Source organism: Thalassophryne amazonica, chromosome 3 (assembly GCF_902500255.1).
Source record: "Thalassophryne amazonica chromosome 3, fThaAma1.1, whole genome shotgun sequence".
Lineage (NCBI taxonomy): Eukaryota > Metazoa > Chordata > Actinopteri > Batrachoidiformes > Batrachoididae > Thalassophryne > Thalassophryne amazonica.
This window is the reverse complement of record NC_047105.1, coordinates 137,327,700-137,346,886: the sequence shown is the minus strand read 5'-3', so window position 1 is coordinate 137,346,886 and position 19,187 is coordinate 137,327,700. Positions and strand designations below refer to the sequence as shown.

At 41.3% G+C, this 19,187-nt stretch overlaps 1 protein-coding gene across 1 annotated transcript; it reads left to right on the top strand.

The window, feature by feature from the left end:
- Positions 1–1,562: 1,562 nt before the first annotated feature.
- Positions 1,563–16,225, top strand: LOC117508037 (contactin-4-like). Its single transcript, XM_034167727.1, has 4 exons — positions 1,563–1,880; positions 15,194–15,306; positions 15,395–15,560; positions 16,036–16,225. The coding sequence occupies exons 1-4, from the start codon at positions 1,793–1,795 to the stop codon at positions 16,125–16,127; spliced, it is 459 nt and encodes a 152-aa protein (XP_034023618.1). The 5' UTR covers positions 1,563–1,792; the 3' UTR covers positions 16,128–16,225.
- The last annotated feature ends 2,962 nt before the right edge of the window (positions 16,226–19,187 follow it).

The following is a 19,187-nucleotide window of genomic DNA, read 5'->3' as shown; positions in this document are numbered from 1 at the left end:
ATGACCCCATTCATTCTCCCTTTAATACAATGCAGTTTCCTGTCCCCTTTGCAGAAAAGCACCCCCAAAAGTGATGTTTCCACCCTCATGCCTCAAAATTGGGACAGTGTTCTTGGGGATGGTCTCATCCTCCAAATATGGCGAGTGGAGTTGATACCAAAAAGCTCTGTTTTGATCTTATGTGACCACATGACCTTCTCCCATACCTTCTCTTGATCATCTAGATGGTCTCTGGTGAACTTCAAATGGGCCTGGACATGTGCTGGCATGAGTAGGTGGGCCTTGCGTGTCCTGCAAGATTTTAAACCGTGACAGCGTAGTGTGATACTAATGTATTCATTGTGACTGTGGTCCCACCTATCTGCAGTTCATTGACCAGGTCCTCCTGTGTAGTTCTGGACTTTTTCAGAATCATTTGTATCCCACGAGGCGAGATCTTGCATGGAGCCCCAGAAAAAGGAAGATTGACAGTCATCTTGTCATCTTCCATTTTTTAATAATTACACCAACAGTTGTTCTTCTCACCAAGCTGCTTGCCTGTTGTCCTGTAGACCATCCCAGCCTTGTACAGGTCAACAATTTTGTCCCTGGTGTCCTTAGTCAGCTCTTTGGTCTTGGCCATGGTGGATAGGTTGGCGTGTGATTGATTGAGTGTGTGGACAGGCGTCTTTAATACAGGTAACCAGTTCAAACAGGTGCAAATAATACAGGTGAGAGCAGAATAGGAGAGCTTGTTAAAGAAAAACTAACAGGTCTGTGAGAGCCAGAATTCTTGCTGGTTGGTAGGTGATCAAATACTTATTTCATGCAATAAAATGAAAATTAATTATATTAAATCATACAATATGATTTTCTGAACTTTTATTATTATTATTATTATTATTATTATTATTATTCTGTCTCTCTCAGTTGAAGTGTACCTATGATAAAAAAATTACAGACCTCTCCATTCTTTGTAGGTGGGAAAACTTGTGGATGAACTACTTATTTGCCTCACTGTAAAATGTGGAAAAAGTGAGGTGCTTTGAATACTTTCTGGATGCACTATACACCTATACTTTTTTGCTTCCATACTTTAATACTTTAATGGATATGAATTTGAAATAAGATCATTTATGGGAGAAGGAATAGGATGAGTATCCCAAAAGGCACATTTCACATTTTGCTTTATTTATTGAGTTAACTCTTATGTCACTTAGTATTAGAGGAATGTGTATTCAACATGGCCTCTGGCAGGTGCTGGATTCCATTTGCTTCATCACGTAGCTCCTCATCTGTACCATTAAAGGAGGGAAAGCAATCTGACTGAAGTTTTTTGAAAAAAAAAAAAAAACACACAAGCACACGTTGCTGCACCATTATATTGATTTGTTTGCACAGACACTTGGAAAAAAAAGCTGGTGCATTTCTACTTTTCAGCTCATCAAGGCAAGAAAAACAAATGTGTTACCAGGCAGTAGTTATGAATTTCCATTCTTAGGTCAGTTATCACATGACCTGTCGGGCTCTGTTGATATGATCTATCAGAAATTGAGAATCGCGAAGTGAAACATTTATTATTCATCATTGCTGTCTCTGTCCTCCTGTGTTTTACAAACAGCATTTGTGATTTCTTGATGGATTATGAATTTGACAAGCACCACCCCTGTTTTACAACTGAAGCCTTGGATTCAGACTTCTTTTGGCTCCTCAGGTCGTGTACTGGGAAGATGACACAAAGCCAGACACTGTTGGCAAAGTGAGAATATCTGGAAACGCCACGGCAGTTAACATCACGGGGCTGAAGGTGAACATGGCGTACTACCTCTCTGTGGCTGCTTTCAACACCGCCGGGCCAGGCCCCCAGTCAGTGCCCATCAACACCACCACAAAGAAACCACGTGAGTCTGTGCCTCCATGCATTGGAATCATTGCTAAATGGCCCTTGTTCAGGCCTCTCAGATGATGATATTCCGTCCTCGCACTGAGAGGTGTAACGTTTCTTTAGCTTTGTTGGTTCTGCTGAAGAAATTCAGTCCAACACTGGTTTAAATAAAAACTTACTTCTGAAGTAGGCAAAGATAAAAGGTGGAATGAATTATCTTTGACACGTTATGCCTTTAAAACAGACAAGTGATGTTAAAATTCCATTTAAATTGTGATCAAGTAGGATACTTAAAAATGACCACATTGGCATTTTGCATATTTCAGATTGGAAATTATTTCAATCAATCAATCAATCAATTATTTCAATCAATCAATCAATCAATTTTTTTTACACACAAATATGAATTAAAAAAATAATATATATATATATATATATATATATATATATATATATATATATATATATATATATATATATATATATATATATATATATATATATATACAACCCCTGGCAATAATTATGGAATCACCGGCCTCGGAGGATGTTCATTCAGTTGTTTAATTTTATAGAAAAAAAGCAGATCACAGACATGACACAAAACTAAAGTCATTTCAAATGGCAACTTTCTGGCTTTAAGAAACACTATAAGAAATCAGGAAAAATAATTGTGGCAGTCAGTAATGGAATGGAATCACCCTGTAAATTTACATCCCCAAAACTAACACCTGCATCAAATCAGATCTGCTTGTTAGTCTGCATCTAAAAAGGAGTGATCACACCTTGGAGAGCTGTTGCACCAAGTGGACTGACATGAATCATGGCTCCAACACGAGAGATGTCAATTGAAACAAAGGAGAGGATTATCAAACTCTTAAAAGAGGGTAAATCATCACGCAATGTTGCAAAAGATGTTGGTTGTTCACAGTCAGCTGTGTCTAAACTCTGGACCAAATACAAACATGGGAAGGTTGTTAAAGGCAAACATACTGGTAGACCAAGGAAGACATCAAAGCGTCAAGATAGAAAACTTATAGCAATATGTCTCAAAAATCGAAAATGTACAACAAAACAAATGAGGAACGAATGGGAGGAAACGGGAGTCGTCTGTGACCGAACTGTAAGAAACCGCCTAAAGGAAATGGGATTTACATACAGAAAAGCTAAACAAAAGCTATCATTCAATCAATCAATCAATCAGTTTTTTTATATAGCACCAAATCACAACAAACAGTTGCCCCAAGGCGCTTTATATTGTAAGGCAAGGCCATACAATAATTATGTAAAACCCCAACGGTCAAAACGACCCCCTGTGAGCAAGCACTTGGCTACAGTGGGAAGGAAAAACTCCCTTTTAACAGGAAGAAACCTCCAGCAGAACCAGGCTCAGGGAGGGGCAGTCTTCTGCTGGGACTGGTTGGGGCTGAGGGAGAGAACCAGGAAAAAGACATGCTGTGGAGGGGAGCAGAGATCGATCACTAATGATTAAATGCAGAGTGGTGCATACAGAGCAAAAAGAGAAAGAAACAGTGCATCATGGGAACCCCCCAGCAGTCTACGTCTATAGCAGCATAACTAAGGGATGGTTCAGGGTCACCTGATCCAGCCCTAACTATAAGCTTTACCAAAAAGGAAAGTTTTAAGCCTAATCTTAAAAGTAGAGAGGGTGTCTGTCTCCCTGATCTGAATTGGGAGCTGGTTCCACAGGAGAGGAGCCTGAAAGCTGAAGGCTCTGCCTCCCATTCTACTCTTACAAACCCTAGGAACTACAAGTAAGCCTGCAGTCTGAGAGCGAAGCGCTCTATTGGGGTGATATGGTACTACGAGGTCCCTAAGATAAGATGGGACCTGATTATTCAAAACCTTATAAGTAAGAAGAAGAATTTTAAATTCTATTCTAGAATTAACAGGAAGCCAATGAAGAGAGGCCAATATGGGTGAGATATGCTCTCTCCTTCTAGTCCCCGTCAGTACTCTAGCTGCAGCATTTTGAATTAACTGAAGGCTTTTTAGGGAACTTTTAGGACAACCTGATAATAATGAATTACAATAGTCCAGCCTAGAGGAAATAAATGCATGAATTAGTTTTTCAGCATCACTCTGAGACAAGACCTTTCTGATTTTAGAGATATTGCGTAAATGCAAAAAAGCAGTCCTACATATTTGTTTAATATGCGCTTTGAATGACATATCCTGATCAAAAATGACTCCAAGATTTCTCACAGTATTACTAGAGGTCAGGGTAATGCCATCCAGAGTAAGGATCTGGTTAGACACCATGTTTCTAAGATTTGTGGGGCCAAGTACAATAACTTCAGTTTTATCTGAGTTTAAAAGCAGGAAATTAGAGGTCATCCATGTCTTTATGTCTGTAAGACAATCCTGCAGTTTAGCTAATTGGTGTGTGTCCTCTGGCTTCATGGATAGATAAAGCTGGGTATCATCTGCGTAACAATGAAAATTTAAGCAATACCGTCTAATAATACTGCCTAAGGGAAGCATGTATAAAGTGAATAAAATTGGTCCTAGCACAGAACCTTGTGGAACTCCATAATTAACTTTAGTCTGTGAAGAAGATTCCCCATTTACATGAACAAATTGTAATCTATTAGACAAATATGATTCAAACCACCGCAGCGCAGTGCCTTTAATACCTATGGCATGCTCTAATCTCTGTAATAAAATTTTATGGTCAACAGTATCAAAAGCAGCACTGAGGTCTAACAGAACAAGCACAGAGATGAGTCCACTGTCCGAGGCCATAAGAAGATCATTTGTAACCTTCACTAATGCTGTTTCTGTACTATGATGAATTCTAAAACCTGACTGAAACTCTTCAAATAGACCATTCCTCTGCAGATGATCAGTTAGCTGTTTTACAACTACCCTTTCAAGAATTTTTGAGAGAAAAGGAAGGTTGGAGATTGGCCTATAATTAGCTAAGATAGCTGGGTCAAGTGATGGCTTTTTAAGTAATGGTTTAATTACTGCCACCTTAAAAGCCTGTGGTACATAGCCAACTAACAAAGATAGATTGATCATATTTAAGATCGAAGCATTAAATAATGGTAGGGCTTCCTTGAGCAGCCTGGTAGGAATGGGGTCTAATAAACATGTTGATGGTTTGGATGAAGTAACTAATGAAAATAACTCAGACAGAACAATCGGAGAGAAAGAGTCTAACCAAATACCGGCATCACTGAAAGCAGCCAAAGATAACGATACGTCTTTGGGATGGTTATGAGTCATTTTTTCTCTAATAGTTAAAATTTTGTTAGCAAAGAAAGTCATGAAGTCATTACTAGTTAAAGTTAATGGAATACTCAGCTCAATAGAGCTCCGACTCTTTGTCAGCCTGGCTACAGTGCTGAAAAGAAACCTGGGGTTGTTCTTATTTTCTTCAATTAGTGATGAGTAGAAAGATGTCCTAGCTTTACGGAGGGCTTTTTTATAGAGCAACAGACTCTTTTTCCAGGCTAAGTGAAGATCTTCTAAATTAGTGAGACGCCATTTCCTCTCCAACTTATGGGTTATCTGCTTTAAGCTACGAGTTTGTGAGTTATACCACGGAGTCAGGCACTTCTGATTTAAAGCTCTCTTTTTTAGAGGAGCTACAGCATCCAAAGTTGTCTTCAATGAGGATGTAAAACTATTGACGAGATACTCTATCTCACTTACAGAGTTTAGGTAGCTACTCTGCACTGTGTTGGTATATGGCATTAGAGAACATAAAGAAGGAATCATATCCTTAAACCTAGTTACAGCGCTTTCTGAAAGACTTCTAGTGTAATGAAACTTATTCCCCACTGCTGGGTAGTCCATCAGAGTAAATGTAAATGTTATTAAGAAATGATCAGACAGAAGGGAGTTTTCAGGGAATACTGTTAAGTCTTCTATTTCCATACCATAAGTCAGAACAAGATCTAAGATATGATTAAAGTGGTGGGTGGACTCATTTACTTTTTGAGCAAAGCCAATAGAGTCTAATAATAGATTAAATGCAGTGTTGAGGCTGTCATTCTCAGCATCTGTGTGGATGTTAAAATCGCCCACTATAATTATCTTATCTGAGCTAAGCACTAAGTCAGACAAAAGGTCTGAAAATTCACAGAGAAACTCACAGTAACGACCAGGTGGACGATAGATAATAACAAATAAAACTGGATTTTGGGACTTCCAATTTGGATGGACAAGACTAAGAGTCAAGCTTTCAAATGAATTAAAGCTCTGTCTGGGTTTTTGATTAATTAATAAGCTGGAATGGAAGATTGCTGCTAATCCTCCGCCCCGGCCTGTGCTACGAGCATTCTGACAGTTAGTGTGACTCGGGGGTGTTGACTCATTTAAACTAACATATTCATCCTGCTGTAACCAGGTTTCTGTAAGGCAGAATAAATCAATATGTTGATCAATTATTATATCATTTACCAACAGGGACTTAGAAGAGAGAGACCTAATGTTTAATAGACCACATTTAACTGTTTTAGTCTGTGGTGCAGTTGAAGGTGCTATATTATTTTTTCTTTTTGAATTTTTATGCTTAAATAGATTTTTCCTGGTTATTGGTAGTCTGGGAGCAGGCACCGTCTCTACGGGGATGGGGTAATGAGGGGATGGCAGGGGGAGAGAAGCTGCAGAGAGGTGTGTAAGACTACAACTCTGCTTCCTGGTCCCAACCCTGGATAGTCACGGTTTGGAGGATTTAAGAAAATTGGCCAGATTTCTAGAAATGAGAGCTGCTCCATCCAAAGTGGGATGGATGCCGTCTCTCCTAACAAGACCAGGTTTTCCCTAGAAGCTTTACCAATTATCTATGAAGCCCACCTCATTTTTTGGACACCACTCAGACAGCCAGCAATTCAAGGAGAACATGCGGCTAAACATGTCACTCCCGGTCTGATTGGGGAGGGGCCCAGAGAAAACTACAGAGTCCAACATTGTTTTTGCAAAGTTACACACCGATTTAATGTTAATTTTAGTGACCTCCGATTGGCGTAACCGGGTGTCATTACTGCCGACGTGAATTACAATCTTACCAAATTTACGCTTAGCCTTAGCCAGCAGTTTCAAATTTCCTTCAATGTCGCCTGCTCTGGCCCCCGGAAGACAATTGACTATGGTTGCTGGTGTCGCTAACTTCACATTTCGCAAAACAGAGTCGCCAATAACCAGAGTTTGATCCTCGGCGGGTGTGTCGTCGAGTGGGGAAGAACGGTTAGAGATGTGAACGGGTTGGCGGTGTACACGGGGCTTCTGTTTAGGACTACGCTTCCTCCTCACAGTCACCCAGTCAGCCTGCTTTCCCGGCTGCTCGGGATCTGCCAGGGGGTAACTAACGGCGGCTAAGCTACCTTGGTCCGCACCGACTACAGGGGCCTGGCCAGCTGTAGAATTTTCCACGGTGTGGAGCCGAGTCTCCAATTCGCCCAGCCTGGCCTCCAAAGCTACGAATAAGCTACACTTATTACAAGTACCGTTACTGCTAAAGAAGGCCGAGGAATAACTAAACATTTCACACCCAGAGCAGAAAAGTGCGGGAGAGACAGGAGAAGCCGCCATGCTAAATCGGCTAAGAGCTAGTAGCTACGCTAAGCTAGCGGATTCCTAAAAACACGCAAAGTGAATAATGTGTAAATAATTTAGAGGTGATTCAGCAGAAGGAGTGCTTTAGTTAAGGCACGTAAAGATTACACTGGGAAACAAATCATAATCTAGATAACTAGATCAATCTAACTGTGCAGATTAAACAGCTAACAGATACAGAAAAACACTGCTGTGCTCCGGAACAGGAAGTGATACAATACCGCAGTGAGAGCCAACCACCAGTAGAGGCAAGCAAGTAATTAACACCTAAACAATCAATCAATCAATCAACTTTTTTCTTATATAGCGCCAAATCACAACAAACAGTTGCCCCAAGGCGCTCTATATTGTAAGGCAAGGCCATACAATAATTATGAAAAACCCCAACGGTCAAAACGACCCCCTATGAGCAAGCACTTGGCTACAGTGGGAAGGAAAAACTCCCTTTTAACAGGAAGAAACCTCCAGCAGAACCAGGCTCAGGGAGGGGCAGTCTTCTGCTGAGACTGGTTGGGGCTGAGGGAGAGAACCAGGAAAAAGACATGCTGTGAAGGGGGGCAGAGATCGATCACTAATGATTAAATGCAGAGTGATGCATACGGAGCAAAAAGAGAAAGAAACAGTGCATCATGGGAACCCCCCACAGTCTACGTCTAAAGCAGCATAACCAAGGGATGGTCCAGGGTCACCTAATCCAGCCCTAACTATAAGCCTTAGCGAAAAGGAAAGTTTTAAGCCTAATCTTAAAAGTAGAGAGGGTATCTGTCTCCCTGATCTGAATTGGGAGCTGGTTCCACAGGAGAGGAGCCTGAAAGCTGAAGGCTCTGCCTCCCATTCTACTCTTACAAACCCTAGGAACTACAAGTAAGCCTGCAGTCTGAGAGTGAAGCGCTCTAATGGGGTAATATGGTACTACGAGGTCCCTAAGATAAGATGGGACCTGATTATTCAAAACCTTATAAGTAAGAAGAAGAATTTTAAATTGTATTCTAGAATTAACAGGAAGCCAATGAAGAGAGGCCAACACGGGTGAGATATGCTCTCTCCTGCTAGTCCCCGTCAGTACTCTAGCTGCAGCATTCTGAACCAACTGAAGGCTTTTTTATGGAACTTTTAGGACAACCTGATAATAATGAATTACAGTAGTCCAGCCTAGAGGAAATAAATGCATGAATTAATTTTTCAGCATCACTCTGAGACAAGACCTTTCTGATTTTAGAGATATTGCGTAAATGCAAAAGGCAGTCCTACATATTTGTTTAATATGCGCTTTGAATGACATATCCTGATCAAAAATGACTCCAAGATTTCTCACAGTATTACTAGAGATCAGGGAAATGCCATCCAGAGTAAGGATCTGGTTAGACACCATGCTTCTAAGATTTGTGGGGCCAAGTACAATAACTTCAGTTTTATCTGAGTTTAAAAGCAGGAAATTAGAGGTCATCCATGTCTTTATGTCTGTAAGACAATCCTGCAGTTTAGCTAATTGGTGTGTATCCTCTGGCTTCATGGATAGATAAAGCTGGGTATCATCTGCGTAACAATGAAAATTTAAGCAATACCGTCTAATAATACTGCCTAAGGGAAGCATGTATAAAGTGAATAAAATTGGTCCTAGCACAGAACCTTGTGGAACTCCATAATTAACTTTAGTCTGTGAAGAAGATTCCCCATTTACATGAACAAACTGTAATCTATTAGACAAATATGATTCAAACCACCGCAGCGCAGTGCCTTTAATACCTATGACATGCTCTAATCTCTGTAATAAAATTTTATGGGCAACAGTATCAAAAGCAGCACTGAGGTCCAACAAAACAAGCACACAGATAAGTCCACTGTCCAAAGCCATAAGAAGATCATTTGTAACCTTCACTAATGCTGTTTCTGTACTATGATGAATTCTAAAACCTGACTGAAACTCTTCAAATAGACCATTCCTCTGCAGGTGATCAGTTAGCTGTTTTACAACTACCCTCTCAAGAATCTTTGAGAGAAAAGGAAGGTTGGAGATTGGCCTATAATTCGCTAAGATAGCTGGGTCAAGTGATGGCTTTTTAAGTAATGGTTTAATTACTGCCACCTTAAAGGCCTGTGGTACATAACCAACTAACAAAGATAGATTGATCATATGTAAGATTGAAGCATTGAATAATGGTAGGACTTCCTTGAGCAGCCTGGCAGGAATGGGGTCTAATAAACATGTTGATGGTTTGGATGAAGTAACTAATGAAAATAACTCAGACAGAACAATCGGAGAGAAAGAGTCTAACCAAATACCGGCATCACTGAAAGCAGCCAAAGATAACGATACATCTTTGGGATGGTTATGAGTAATTTTTTCTCTAATAGTCAAAATTTTGTTAGCAAAGAAAGTCATGAAGTCATTACTAGTTAAAGTTAATGGAATACTCAGCTCAATAGAGCTCTGACTCTTTGTCAGCCTGGCTACAGTGCTGAAAAGAAACCTGGGGTTGTTCTTATTTTCTTCAATTAGTGATGAGTAGAAAGATGTCCTAGCTTTACGGAGGGCTTTTTTATAGAGCAACAAACTCTTTTTCCAGGCTAAGTGAAGATCTTCTAAATTAGTGAGACGCCATTTCCTCTCCAACTTACGGGTTATCTGCTTTAAGCTACGAGTTTGTGAGTTATACCACGGAGTCAGACACTTCTGATTTAAAGCTCTCTTTTTCAGAGGAGCTACAGCATCCAAGGTTGTCTTCAATGAGGATGTAAAACTATTGACGAGATACTCTAACTCCCTTACAGAGTTTAGGTGGCTACTCTGCTCTGTGTTGGTATATGACATTAGAGAACATAAAGAAGGAATCATATCCTTAAACCTAGTTACAGCGCTTTCTGAAAGACTTCTAGTGTAATGAAACTTATTCCCCACTGCAGGGTAGTCCATCAGGGTAAATGTAAATGTTATTAAAAAATGATCAGACAGAAGGGAGTTTTCAGGGAATACTGTTAAGTCTTCTATTTCCATACCATAAGTCAGAACAAGATCTAAGATATGATTAAAGTGGTGGGTGGACTCATTTACATTTTGAGCAAAGCCAATAGAGTCTAATAATAGATTAAATACAGTGTTGAGGCTGTCATTCTCAGCATCTGTGTGGATGTTAAAATCGCCCACTATAATTATCTTATCTGAGCTAAGCACTAAGTCAGACAAAAGGTCTGAAAATTCACAGAGAAACTCACAGTAACGACCAGGTGGACGATAGATAATAACAAATAAAACTGGTTTTTGGGACTTCCAATTTGGATGGACAAGACTAAGAGACAAGCTTTCAAATGAATTAAAGCTCTGTCTGGGTTTTGATTAATTAATAAGCTGAAATGGAAGATTGTTGCTAATCCTCCGCCCCGGCCCGTGCTACGAGCATTCTGACAGTTAGTGTGACTCGGGGGTGTTGACTCATTTAAACTAACATATTCATCCTGCTGTAACCAGGTTTCTGTTAGGCAGAATAAATCAATACGTTGATCAATTATTATATCATTTACCAACAGGGACTTAGAAGAGAGAGACCTAATGTTTAATAGACCACATTTAACTGTTTTAGTCTGTGGTGCAGTTGAAGGTGCTATATTATTTTTTCTTTTTGAATTTTTTATGCTAAATAGATTTTTGCTGGTTATTGGTGGTCTGGGAGCAGGCACTGTCTCCACGGGGACGGGGCAACGAGGGGACGGCAGGGGGAGAGAAGCTGCAGAGAGGTGTATAAGACCACAGCTCTGCCTCTTGGTCCCAACGCTAGACAGTCACAGTTTGGAGGATCCAAGAAAATTGGCCAGATTTCTAGAAATGAGAGCTGCTCCATCCAAAGTGGGATGGATGCCGTCTCTCCTAACAAGACCAGGTTTTCCCCAGAAGCTTTGCCAATTATCAATGAAGCCCACCTCATTTTTTGGACACCACTCAGACAGCCAGCAATTCAAGGAGAACATGCGGCTAAACATGTCACTCCCGGTCTGATTGGGGAGGGGACCAGAGAAAACAACAGAGTCCGACATTGTTTTTGCAAAGTTACACACCGATTTAATGTTAATTTTAGTGACCTCCGATTGGCGTAACCGAGTGTCATTACTGCCGACGTGAATTACAATCTTACCAAATTTACGCTTAGCCTTAGCCAGCAATTTCAAATGTCCTTCGATGTCGCCTGCTCTGGCCCCCGGAAGACAATTGACAATGGTTGCTGGTGTCGCTAACTTCACATTTCTCAAACAGAGTCGCCAATAACCAGAGTTTGATCCTCGGCGAGTGTATCGTCGAGTGGGGAAAAACGGTTAGAGATGTGAACGGGTTGACGGTGTACACGGGGCTTCTGTTTAGGGCTACGCTTCCTCCTCACAGTCACCCAGTCAGCCTGCTTTCCCGACTGCCCGGGATCTGCCAGGGGGGAACTAACGGCGGCTAAGCTACGTTGGTCCGCACCGACTACAGGGGCCTGGCTAGCTGTAGAATTTTCCACGGTGCGGAGCCGAGTCTCCAATTCGCCCAGCCTGGCCTCCAAAGCTACGAATAAGCTGCACTTATTACAAGTACCGTTACTGCTAAAGGAGGCCGAGGAATAACTAAACATTTCACACCCAGAGCAGAAAAGTACGGGAGAGACAGGAGAAGCCGCCATGCTAAATCGGCTAAGAGCTAGTAGCTACGCAACCTAGCGGATTCCTAAAAACACACAAAGTGAATAATGTGTAAATAATCCAGAGGTGATTCAGCAGAAGGAGTGCCTTAATTAAGGCACCAAACAGGCCATGAAGCAGCACGGGCAACGCACAACAACAGTGAACGCATGACAACGGTGCCAAAACAAAACAAAAATCGACCAAACACGCTGTGGAGCAGCACAGGTAACGCACGACAACAGTGCTAAAAAAAATAAATAAAAAAAAAAAAAACGAAAGCGTTAGCAAGCTAGTTAGCTTGCCAACGCTGATGAAAGTTAGCTGATAAAAGTGCTCCGTCGCGATGTTTCGACCGTTAGAGGTCTTCCTTAGGCGTTGGAGCACAGTAAAAAAGTTAAAAAAAGTAAAAGGTAAAAAAGTAAAAAAGTCTTGAAAAAGACTGTTAGTTCAAAGTCCAAAGCAGCAGGTAGCAGTCTCTGTGTAAACAGTCCCAACAGAGAGCCAAAATTCTTAAACAATAAACAGAAAAAAACAAGATTACAATGGGCTAAGGAAAAGCAATCGTGGACTGTGGATGACTGGATGAAAGTCATATTCAGTGATGAATCTCAAATCTGCATTGGGCAAGGTGATGATGCTGGAACTTTTGTTTGGTGCCGTTCCAATGAGATTTATAAAGATGACTGCCTGAAGAGAACATGTAAATTTCCACAGTCATTGATGATATGGGGCTGCATGTCAGGTAAAGGCACTGGGGAGATGGCTGTCATTACATCATCAATAAATGCACAAGTTTCCGTTGATATTTTGGACACTTTTCTTATCCCATCAATTGAAAGGATGTTAGGTGATGATGAAATCATTTTTCAAGATGATAATGCATCTTGCCATAGAGCAAAAACTGTGAAAACATTCCTTGCAAAAAGACACATAGGGTCAATGTCATGGCCTGCAAATAGTCCGGATCTTAATCCAATTGAAAATCTTTGGTGGAAGTTGAAGAAAATGGTCCATGACAAGGCTCCAACCTGCAAAGCTGATCTGGCAACAGCAATCAGAGAAAGTTGGAGCCAGATTGATGAAGAGTACTGTTTGTCACTCATTAAGTCCATGCCTCAGAGACTGCAAGCTGTTATAAAAGCCAGAGGTGGTGCAACAAAATACTAGTGATGTGTTGGAGCGTTATTTTGTTTTTCATGATTCCATAATTTTTTCCTCAGAATTGAGTGTTTCCATATTTTTTTCCCTCTGCTTGGTCTAAAAAAGTAACCATTACTGACTGCCACAATTTTTTTTCCTGAGTTCTTATAGTGTTTCTTAAAGCCAGAAAGTTGCCATTTGAAATTACTTTAGTTTTGTGTCATGTCTGTGATCTGCTTTTTTTCTACAAAATTAAACAACTGAATGAACATCCTCCGAGGCCGGTGATTCCATAATTTTTGCCAGGGGTTGTATATATATATATATATATATATATATATATATATATATATATATACATACACGGGGTGTGTTAGAAAAGTATCGGACCTTTTTATTTTTTTCAAAAACCTGATGGATTTGAATCACATGTGCTTGCATGAACAAACCTTGAACCTTTGTGCACATGCATAAACTTTTTCACGCCTGTCGATTGCATCATTTCCTGGTAAGCAGCCTTTGTGTGAGGTGTGTATCGTGCGCTCGGCGTTTTTTCATTCCAAGGAAAAAGACGGAACGACTGGACCAGCGCTGCATCAAATTTTGCCAGAAACTGGGCGACAGCCAGGTGGAAACCATTCGGATTATTCAGGCGGCTTTCGGTGATGATCCTATGGGCATCACACAGATTAAGGAGCGGTACAACCGGTTTAAAGAGAGCGAGTCGCGCTCCGATCGGCCATCAACATGCTGAAATGACCAGATCATTTCCAAAGTGAATGCTGTGGTGATGTGGGATGTCGTGTGACTATCGGAGAAATTGCGGAAGAGGTGGACATCAGCACTTTTTCGGTACATTCCACTGTGACAGAAGATTTGGCCATGAAAAGAACGGCGGTGAAAGTCATGCCGATGGCTTTGGCACGAAGCTGACGGTGGAGCAAAAGCGCCTTTGTGTTGAAGTCTCACAGGACATGTTGTGACATGCCCACCTCTTCCACAATTTCTCGGATAGTCACATGACTGAAAAGTCACAGAAAGCCGTCTGAATCATCCTAATGGTTTCCACCTTGCTGTAACCCAGTTTCTGGCAAAATTTGATGCGGCGCTGCTCCAGTCATTCCGTCTTTATCCTTGGAATGAAAAAACGCCGAGCGCACGACACACACGTCACACAAATGCTGCTTAACAGAAAATGATGCAATCGACAGGTGTGGAAAAGTTCACGCATTACCATGCTGAGTTGTCATGTTGTCACACATTTTCTAAGTGCCAAGCAAGCGGTGTTAGATGTTTGTGCGTGTCACCTTGAATTTGGCCGACACCTGCCGCAAGAGGGATCAAGTGGGCTCTCACAGGGCACACTCTGTCTTTCTGCCGCTGATGTGTGCAAATAGTTGTAGCAACAAGTGTACGAGGTGTTGTAGACAGCTCCAATTTTACACGGATTGCAGACGATTCCTTCTTCATGTGCAATTCGACCACATTCATACTATGTGTGAAGGGGCCCTTATGGTTGACCAAGGAACTGACTGATTGGACCCAAAAAGCAGAGAGCAATGGCCAGTTAAATAGGGAATGACAAGATTTATTCACACAGTGAAGGGGATGATTGTACAAGGGAGCAGACAATTGATGGGGAAAGTGTAAATGCACATGCGTGTATTTGATGTGACACATCTGTGATGCTTGCCATGCATTTTAGACCTTAGTCTTAAATGGATATTGCTTTTGTAGCAAATCGTGATTCTAGGCACCAGTCGACATCACCTTTTTGTACCCCCTGAAATGCAGGAATGGATGTATATTAACAACTGAAGTAAAGTTGACCACACAAAACATATATACTAGCTATTATTTTTTCCTGACATTTGTACATTTTTATGCACTTCTGTACCTGCAGAAAATAAGTACATAATGCATTTCTTATCTCTGCCTCTGGATCTTTTACAGCACCGGATCGAGCTCCAGGGAACATACAGTGGACCGTGACTGGCTCCACACTCACACTGCACTGGGATCCTGTAGTAGCCATGGAGACTGAGTCAAAGGTCACTGGCTATTTGGTACGTCTCACATCCCAGACATGCTCTCGATTGCTGCTTGACAGCTTTTGTATGAGTTTATTTGCGTGCTCGTCTTCTGCTGGCTCAGGTGCTGCTGAAGAGTCATCGTCACAATGAAGTCAACAGCAGACTGACCAACAAAACCACTGTGGAGCTCAGTCTCTCCTCCAGTGACAACTATCTCATTCAGATCAAGGCCCTGAGTGAGGGTGGTGAAGGTGCGGGTAGTGAACCCATCCACATCCACAAATTGAGTGAGTTTTTCTCATAACATTTCTATTTGGCCACTGATTAAGTGAGGATTCAATAATTCAGAAAGAACTTTTATTTACTTTTTTTTTTTGCATCCATTTCCAACATTGTGCAGTAGACTTATTATAGAAAAGTAACCTTTGTAGAAATGTGTGCATGGTGTCATCCATCTCTGCCATTAGGTTATTATTCCTTGCTGAGTGGCTGCACAGTGCTGCAGCATATAAAGCAGGTCTGTGTTCACATCCTGCTGAACTCTGAGGCAGCTCAGTTTGCTGCTCATCTCTTTGATGTCATACAAAATCTATCTTAAATAGCCTCCCGATGTAAGACAGCAATAACGTAGACTTTAGAAAACCCACCGTTGGGTTTTGATTCATGATGACATGGGAGAAATTTCGAGGACAGTGTGGCTAAGTGTGGCTTTGTCTGTTTCAGTGAAGTGATATTTCTGTTCCTGCCGGTTTCTGTTTTCAGGCATGGGAGCTCGAGGCTCAGGAACAGGATGTCTCAGCCCATTGTACCGCTCTGCACTCATCATCTGTGCACTGCTCGGCTCCATCTGGTGATATCTAATCACTGCCCTCCCATCCTCTCAGTCAGTCTGTCCTACATTAACCCTCCGCTGGACTGGCGTGAGGCCCACAATTCAACAGGAGGACTGAAAAAGACTGGACTGCAACATATTTCAGGACCATTTTATCAAACGACCATCAGTTCGAGACCTGATGCATGTCAGCTTTTTTATTTAAGTGTCATAAGTGCCACTGTTCTCCATATACATTTCTGTATTTCCACTTAGAATTCCTGGTGTCTACATATCTTCTAAGTGTCTTTTGAGATACTGATGCCTTAAAATCAATTAACATTTGACAGTGCAGTTCATACCTTAGAAGTCAACAGAGGCTGCTTTCTGTGTAGTTATTTTCCTGAACATTTTCCAAGTATACTGAAATCTGAACTGATGAATTCATTTTCATTCACAAATTTACATTGGGAGCATAAACTCTAAAAAGGAACTGTTGTCTCCATGAGAAAAAAACTGATGTAACAGTTTGCATTGATTTTTTTTTAAAGTTATTTCAACTTAGTTATTTCACCTTTCAACTACGTTAAAGCCACAAGACTTGTTTAGTTGAGTTGAAATAACTTTAGTTAAGTTGAAATAATTTTTTAAAAATGTATGCAAATTGTACTTTTTGTAACACCTTTTCTCGTTGAGAGCGGTTAATTTTTTTTAGAGCGTGCTGTAGATGCATTAATGTTTTTCTATGTTTTGGGGCTGGTTACACAAAGAATTTGTAACAAAAATTTGGATTGAATTTGCTTTTCTGTGTGAGTTGTGCAGGAAGCTTCATGAGTAGAGATGGTAACGATATGACTTTGATGGTACGACTACTCTTAACTATATTCTGCTTACCAATCTGCTACTTTAATAGTATTCTTATCAATTTTTTTTATTTTTTATTTTGAGAAAGAGTGCTCTGCATATTGGCTGAGCGAGAGAGAGCGAGCGAGAAAGCGTGCTCTCCTCTGCACAGTGAAGATGTGCCAGTTTATTTTCTCATACTGAAAGCAGTGCCATTAAAGCAGAAGATTATTGGTAACTTTAAACTGACGTGGACAGCAGCAGGTTACGTGTGTGCGTACGAATGCAGGTTGTGTTGAGAGAGAATGTGCTCTTCTGCACAGATAACAAATGCGGCAATTCATTTTCTAGTAACAAAAGCAGAATCTTTAACAGTCAGAGCTTATCGGTTCCTTAATTATTTAGTGGCGGGTCCTGTTTAGTACTGGGTTTCAGTGACCATCCCTTTTTGTGATATTTTCCACTGTTATTATTTGACACTTTTACCTGTGTCACTGAAGGCGTGGAGGAATGGCTAGCTTCTGTGTTTGCGTCTGTGTGTCCACATGCAGCATGGAATCTGATGAGCATCACCTCTGTGAAGCTGAGGACACACAACAAGGCTTTAGCCTGATTTTACCAACAATTCACAGTTGGACAGAGTCAGCACTTGTCGGCTGGGCTAGTTGGCACAGAAATGTGTTAATGTGTTAGGGCTAAAGACCCAAATTGGCAATGTGTGAGTGGAACAGACCAGACCCGACTTCAGTCACAGTCAATCAAACATGTTTGAATTTTTAGAGCCAACTCTGGATACGAAAAGCAAATCACCGCACTCATGAACAAAAAATGCCAAGGTGCCAGGTAACCAAAAACCAACTAGTAAAAAAGGAGCATGTGCACACTTGGATCAATTCTAGTCTCTTTAATACACCAAGCTGTCAGTCAAAGGACATTCATCAGGGTAACGATCAGCACTTTTTTCTCCTTTTGTTAGAAGTATTCGACTCTGGATGCAATGACGTAAGTGTGTGCTGATTTATCAACCAAACTGCAAACACATGTTGACAACAGCCAATGAAAAACAGTAGGTGGGACACAGGAAATGGTGCCAGATGATAAATATGACAGGTGGTAGCCAGTGGGAATATCAAAACTCCTCCAAACCTTTCTAGACTCCTCAAGAACTTGACCCATATCTCTTTTTTTCTTAGTGGGTTTCACAGAGCAGATATGGCGGCACAAACAACAGCAACAGTGAGCTGCTTGTTTGTTTACCATTTGTTTACCATCTCGACCAGTGGTATCCAAGTATACCAGAAAGGGCAGAGAGGGTGCAAGTCTTCTTTGCAACCACCCACTCCACCAGGTGATGTCACTCATTGATTGATTCCATCTGCTCAAAGTCATGTTAGTCAGTGAAATCACCTGGTGGACTGGGTGGCTGCAAAGAAAACGTGCACCCTCTCGAACCTTTCTCGAATGAGTTTGAGACCTCTGATCTACATGGTCACTTGCAGCACAGTCTTGCTCTCGTGTATCGCTCTTGTGAGAGTTTGATGTGTTCAGTTGACTTGACATGCAGTCTGTGATCCCTCATCAGGTGCAGTTGTTAAATTAAATTAGTTGGTTAAGGTGCATTTAAAGACGCGTTACGAATGTCATATTTGCATCATTCTTGGCACATTCCTGACATTCTTAACATGACTCAATGCATCTGAATAGGTTTCTTAATAGTGCGTGTTGGTGCGTGATTTTTGTGGATCATGTTTTTGGCTGTCAAAAAATCTTCCACAAATGTCACGCACCAGCCTCATTTCGCCTCATGTCATGGAGGTCGCAACTGAGCGTGTTGATCTGTCTTGATTAGTGATGATCCTTAATAGAGCGTTGACAGTGTTCTTCTCTAACGTGCCCACAATTAAACCCTGCTGCACCACATTCAGTTTCATTGCTGCAGTATGCTGAAGGAGGACAGTGATGGCAAGTCGGCTAAAAGTCTCATTCCAATGCTCCTCAGCGTGCTCCAGCAGGTGTTCCACCTGCTGCATGTGCCTGATGTTTGGGGAAAACGAGCGAGACGAGAGCCGCGTGAAGCCACACATCTGGCTCTCTGCATCTCCTCCTCCTCTCTGTGCCACTCCATGGCACAGAGTCTAATGAAGCATGCAGTCACAACGTTCTTCTCCTGTGGCTGTTGAGGAAAAACAAGAGTGATCTGAATTGTTCAGCAGCTGATGGTTGGATGAACATGGGTGTGTGTGTGAAGACAATTCGCCTC

Coding starts and splice junctions, on each gene's coding strand:
- LOC117508037 (XM_034167727.1), top strand. CDS start 1,793: ATGGCGTACTACCTCTCTGTGGCTGCTTTCAACACCGCCGGGCCAGGC. Junction 15,307..15,394: donor CAAAGGTCACTGGCTATTTG/GTACGTCTCACA, acceptor CTGCTGGCTCAG/GTGCTGCTGAAGAGTCATCG. Junction 15,561..16,035: donor CATCCACATCCACAAATTGA/GTGAGTTTTTCT, acceptor TTCTGTTTTCAG/GCATGGGAGCTCGAGGCTCA.